Raw genomic sequence first — 6771 nt, forward strand, 5'->3', positions numbered from 1 at the left:
GGAGTTAAAACTAAAAATTATAGCATTGTCAGGTACTGATTCCTAAAAAATGTGGCGATGTACTAAATCTTAATTGAAACATGGCCTGAGGCATTTTTCGGAAATTTACCGATTTTTTTATTGTTAGACTCACTTTTCGTTCTCAAGGCCTTAGGAAACATCAAATCTAATTTAATGTTTTTTGACTCATCTTGGAGGATTGTTCCAAACCTTGCCTATAAAGGTCATGTTTTTATTGTTGGAGGTAGACTATATTTCAGATTATAAACCTTGCCTATAAAGGTCATGTTCCAAACCTTACGAACATTCTATATTTTTCTCATTTGCCAAATGGAGAAAACTAGATCGATTCCACGGAGAAAATGTATGGCTTTGATGATTGTGTGCATTTTCTTGTCACTTTTCTGCAAAGTCTGGCTTGCTAATTAACAATTATCTTATTCAGAAACAAAAATGGAAAAACGAAAAAGAATCTTTGTGTGGTTATATTTATAATGGTATTCACTGATGATTACTGTAACGAGATCAGAACTATGCCAGTATATATTACCATTGCTTCATCTTTACCAGCTTGAACCATTATTTCCATTGATTTTCTTTTTCCCTTGAACCAAATCGACTTAATCATTTTTCATCAACAAATCTAGTCACTCGACTTGAAAGTTGAATCACACCGTGACTAAAATTATCTCTGTTTCGTAGAACTCCCAATCCATGTTACTTACATTCATCAAGCTAAGAAGGGAATTTAGCTAATTGTGGATGCCTTAATGAGTATGGCTTCTCAAAAGGAGATGGTTTCACTTATTCTTCAATTAAGTATATACTTGAAAGGATAAAATATGCTTTTTTGGTTTTGTCTTTTTTTTTTTTGGTCCAATAGATTTTTAAAATTTGGTTTATGTTCATAAACTTTGATTTTTTTTTTAATTTCATTCTTATTTCGCCGGAGTGTCAACATGCCACCGGAAATTTTTGATGTTACACCATAAAATGCCGACTTCACACCAAATATTGTTGTGTGTCATCGGAAATTTCTAATTTGTACGATGTCTCATCAGTAACTAGATCGAACTAAAAAAAAAATTAAAATTTAATATACAGAAACCAAAATTTGAAAATTTAATGAACCAAAACTCAAAATTAAACAAGTTAGCAGATCAAGACAACAATTTGCCTGCTTGATTTCCTAAGCCACATATTTATATCATCCAAGATCACTTGGTTGTTTTATTTGGCTTAGACTCCCAGTAATTTTAGGTTTTTTTTTTTTAAAAAAAATTATTATTCAATTAAAGTTGTTGTAAATAATAATAATACATATAAGATTTGTTAAATTTAAGTACATCGATCCCACATGGAATGGGATGCACCTTGTAATTCAGATTTATTTCAAGCATACTATTGCACTGAACAACAAAAACAATCACAGGCTCGCAATATTTAATCAGTGGTCCACAATTCCATGCATAAACATCCCTAGAATTACAAAAAAAAATAAGGACAAGAAATCAAATTTCTGCCATCATTAATACATATTTCTCCCTTGTGAACCTTTTGTCATGTCTCTTCCAACAAGCAGTGGCCCCCCAACCACTGACAGAGTTCACAAGCTCTCCTGTTTTTCCAAGTCTTTGCAGTAGCTGATGGAATCCCTTCTGTCAGGTAATGTTTCTGCAGTTAATAAATTTTACCCCTTTGTGATTCCCGAATCTATCAGTGATTGATTCTGCTGTAATGGTTCAAATTGTTCATTGTAGAATCAATGGGAGCAAATTCTTGCAATAGATGCCTATTTTCACTGGCTCCCACCCCAAGAAAATCTCTTGTGAGGCCATTTCCACTTTTGATCTCGACGCCTGCTGGACAGTTACCATTTGGCATCAGAGAAAAAGGGTCAAAGTTTCTCGAGCTGCTCATTAATGGGGTTGAATCGATATCGCCAAATAGCAGCCCATTGTGGTCTCCATTTGTGTATCCCATTAATCCATTCAAATCATCAGCTTTTCGAAGATTTTGATGGAACAACAATTCGTTTCTACTTTGATTCAGAAAGTTGAAGCTGCCCATGTTGGAAAATGAGTTCATTTGCCCAAAATTATTGCCAGATGCCCCAAAGATTTCAGAACTGTTGCTTCTGGTTGATCCCAATTGACCTGCCTTTTGAAATATTGCGCAAGCAAACATTTGAGCTGCTGAACTATTTGTTTCCATCAAGTTGACCCTGTTTTCCTGTTCTTCTTCTTCCTTTAGTACTCTTTTGAACCACTGATTCTGTGAAGCAATTTGCTCCAATTCTGGTAGGTTGGTTGAACTTGATGCCAAGTAATTAGAATTAGAAGAACTTGGATTTCCAATCTGATTGCTTGCCCACAATGGAAACTTCGGTTGTTTTTGCATAAGATGATCAAGATCCAGCTGATCATTTCTTGATTCCAATCCTTCGGGCTTAAACATGACGGGAAAATGAGATCTTCCAGAATTTGGAAGAACATTTAATCCTCCATTCATCAATTCATTCCTTAAATTCAAATTTCCAGAAGGAACTGTAGCGCTAAATCTTGCATTTTGTTGTACCAGTGCATCACAAAAGGCTCTGTGGGTGATGAAGCTATCCTTTCTGAAAGGGAAAACATTTGGCATTACAGAGTTAGCAATCTTGAACTTTTCTTGCATAATTGAGTGTTTTATAATGGATCATTTTGATAAATTCTAGAAATTTGGTTAAAAGTAATAATTAAAATTGAAGAGTTCAAAATGAATGCATTCTTAAATATCTTAATTAACCGAAACATATCATAGCTACTGGTCAATACACTCTAGTTTCATTAGTAATGCATTTTCATGTGCTCACTATACTCCAATTTGTTTGGATTTAGATGGATAAATTTGGAATACATGAATTATAATTATAGTTTTATTATTATATTTTATTTATTTACATATTAGTTACACAAAGTAAAGTACATTTTAATTAACTCAGTTATTGGGTAAACGTGAAATTTATTATCATTAATATGAAACACTATATAAACATGCAATGTATGAATTTGAAATTTATGGTCTTATTTAACTAAAACTACAAAAATACATTTGAAATCAATGAATTTAAAATTCCTTACAAATGCAACCTAAAGCCATTTGAATCTTGTGCTTTTATTTCTAAACAAACCAATTACAGTATACCCTCTAATATTTCTTGCAACAGTTTGAAGTTTAGTGTATAGACCAATGTGACACAAGAATGTAAATTCCGTAACATATAATGCTATATTCTCTATTATATTAAGCCAATATTCGAATTACGTTGCAAAAAATCATTCTATTATAACTTTAACATTCGAACCAACAACTGAAAGTACCTCGAGAAGATAGTCCCACAGTCACACTTATACTCTCTAGTCCCACAAATCTTGCTATGAGCTTTCCAATCGGATTGAACGGCGTACTTTTTCGAGCATTTCTCGCATTTCCATCTCTTTTCGCCATGTTTTCTGCTGTAATGTTTCTTAATACCTGTCAAATCTCCGAGTGCCCTTGAAGGGTCATTGTGCACGCAAGTTTTTTCAGGGCAGACGTAAACCTTTCTTTTTACAGCTTCCTTGTTGGTTCTTTGTTTGAGTTTCCACGGAAGATTATGTCCTCTTCTGTGTAGCTGCAGATTCTGTTCCCTTTGAAAACCCTTGTTGCAGACTTCACATATGAATCTGTTTGTTGCCATCAGAGATTTTGGAGAAAGCGCTACAACTTCTGAATTTGGATCTGCTTATATATATTTATATATATGAAATCAAATATTTAAACAATCTTTTTATATTAATACACAGTATATGTGCATGCAAGATTCTTGCCTGGCTTTCCTGGGAGGTTTCTTTTCTTCTTGGATGGAATCAGATTAGGGTTTGCAGCGCTGGGAGCTTCGATGAACCCTCCAATTGAAGAAAGTCCACCATCGGACATCATTTTTCTGTGTATAAACTCGAAAGAAAGAAAAGGAATTGGATTTTTCGAAATGGGTAAAACCCTGATGAAATCTGATGTAGTTAACCTTAAAACAAAGCTCAAAATAATGATAAACTAGGCTAAGTACACATCGATGGAGTTGTAAGCTTTTGTTTTCTTGGGGCTCTGAATGTTAGCAGAAAACTATATATTATTATCTTCCATGAGACCTACTAGCTAGGTTAAGGGGGAGGAATAATATTTCACTTTCTATCATTTTCCGTTTCTGTATCCTTGTCTTGCTGGCTGCTGTTTCTCTAAAATCGGCCAGCGGTAAACAATTGGACCACTCACGCTTTCTGTATATTTCTACTTACTCAATTTGTATACGTAACATGTGTTTGTATATAATTATGATAACAAGAAGAGCATATGTAGCAAGTGATAATGAAAATACATTCACATTAACATATATATAGAAATATTAGTTAGTACAAGTACGAATTCATCAATTTTATTATATATATTAGGAATTGATTTTTGCCAAAAAAAAGAAGAAAGAAAGAGAAAATAGGTTTTTTTTGTCCACTGACTTGTTTTAATTTTGGGTATGATTTACTAAATTTTCAAAGTTTGTTTTTTATACATTAACTTTAAAATTTTCGGTTATTTTGGTCCAATTGTTGATGTGAGATTAGCAAATATTGACGTGCCATTGGTAATTTCTTACTTGCCACCTGAAAATGCCGACATGATATCAAAAAATGCTATCGTTTAATTGAAAATTGTTGACTTGTTAGATTCCATGTCAACAATTTGACTCATATAGGCAAAAATTAAAATTAGTGTATCAAACCAAACATTGGAAACTTAATGGATCAAAAGCTAAAATTGAACAAGTCAATGGAGTCGCTACAAGAAAATATGCCTTCAACAACACATCAAAGACAACGATTTTTTATTAAAACCGTCGTGTTTTTTCTTTTAACAGCGGTTTCAACAAAAACCGTTGTCGTAGCCTAAAAAACACGCTCATAGACAATATTTTTTTAAAAACCGTTGTCTTTGATGTGTCTACGATAACGGTTTTCTAAAAACAGTTGTCTATTATCATGTTTTTTTTTGGGGATCAAAGACAACGGTTTTGTTGTCTTAGAAAACCGTTGTGGATTAGCGTGTTTTTTGGACAAACAACAACGGTTATCTTAAACTATTGCTATATTTAGCGACGGCTTTGACTAGCTCAACTGGTACCAAGTCTCTTTGAAATATGTACTTATGCCAGGAGGTCATGTGTTCGAGACTTGGGGAGGTATCACTCCACCAACCTGGTGTGGAGAGTACTATGAGTAATGGCGCATATGAAAGTCCGTGAGGGACCAAGGCCCTAGTGGGAACACAAGATGGGACAAGGCCCCTGAGGGAGCCCAAGATCGGGATAGCCCATGGTCGTCTTTTTTTGTAACGACCATGGGCTATCCCGATCTTGGACACCCTCGGGGGCCTTTTTCCGTCTTGGATTTCCACTAGGACCTTTTCTCTTACGGGTTTTCCCATGCGCCATTACTCATAGGACTTCTCCAGGCCAGGCACTGGAGCTTTTTACCTTCCCATGATTCGAACCCAAGACCTCCTGAACATATAGGTCCTGGCAAAGCAATCCTAGTACCAGTTGATAAAACCGTCGCTAAATATAGCGACTGTTTTATCAAAACTGTCGCATTTTAAATTAGCAACAATTTTTGTCAAAATCGTCCCATTTTTAAATTAGCGAGAGTTTATTAAACAACCGTTGCTAATCGCGATAGATTTAGCTTAACCGTCGCTAACAAATGTCGCTACTAGTGACGGTTTAACCGAAAACCGTCGCAAATTGTCTATAAATATCCGCGTTTTCTGTCCATTTTCTTCACACGATAAATTTTTCGCTCTTAGACGATTTTAATTTTGAAATAAAATAAGTTTTTTCGTTACAACTATTGGTAAATTTTGAAGTGTTAGTTAGGATCATGAATATTATTAGTTTAGTCTTATTGTATGTTCTTTTTGGTAGATTTATTAAAACATAAAGTAACTTTTTTTACTTTACGTGAAAAAATAGCGACAGATTAGTGGAAAACCGTCGCTAATTAGCGACGGCTTAGTAAAAAAACCGTCGCAATATGATAGCTACGACAACGGTTTAAAACTGTTGTCGTTGAACATATTTTCAACAACCTCAGTTACTACATAAGCCTTATATTTTTAGGAAAACCTTAGTAGACGATCAATAAATCATGAGAAGATTTGTTTCCCATTGGAATTTATATACATCTTTATCCAAGGTTCTTTTCTTATTTAGATATGAGAATATATAGGGATATATTTGATACTAGCCTATCGAGGACCTTCCAGATCCTTCTGTATAGAGCACAATTTCAGTACACGTAAAATCCATGTATTTATTAAATTGTCAAATTATTTATTTAAGTTTAAAATGATTTATAGCGATGCACGATCTATTTAATTTGCATTATTTTAAATTATTTATGTTAATGTGATGCACGTTAAATATTTTTTTGAGTTTCATGTTTCAGGCAATTATTCGATGCGAGATCGAGGAAAAGAGGCCTGGCGAAGATTTTTGGCGATTTTAAAATGCGCATTTTATTTAATTAGGGGATTAGTAGAAGTTAGTGTGGATTAAATTTTATTTAACATTTTTAAATTATTAAACTCTACCCCTAATTAACCACAAAAACACACACACACATACACTTTTACATTCACTAATACACGCCTACACACACAATTCACTTCCCTCCCATTTCAATCTGTTCCCGCTTCGGT

The 6771-nt window shown here is 34.0% G+C and overlaps 1 protein-coding gene across 1 annotated transcript; it reads right to left on the minus strand.

Moving 5' to 3' along the window:
• Positions 1–1386: 1386 nt before the first annotated feature.
• LOC142543149 (zinc finger protein BALDIBIS-like) lies at positions 1387–4254 on the minus strand. The gene is made up of 3 exons (XM_075650217.1): positions 3852–4254; positions 3363–3762; positions 1387–2620 (listed from the first exon to the last, which is right to left on the minus strand). Exons 1-3 carry the CDS (start codon positions 3961–3963, stop codon positions 1717–1719), a joined length of 1416 nt encoding a protein of 471 aa, XP_075506332.1. The 5' UTR covers positions 3964–4254; the 3' UTR covers positions 1387–1716.
• Positions 4255–6771: the final 2517 nt, after the last annotated feature.

Source organism: Primulina tabacum, chromosome 4, assembly GCF_025594145.1.
Source record: "Primulina tabacum isolate GXHZ01 chromosome 4, ASM2559414v2, whole genome shotgun sequence".
Taxonomy (NCBI): domain Eukaryota; kingdom Viridiplantae; phylum Streptophyta; class Magnoliopsida; order Lamiales; family Gesneriaceae; genus Primulina; species Primulina tabacum.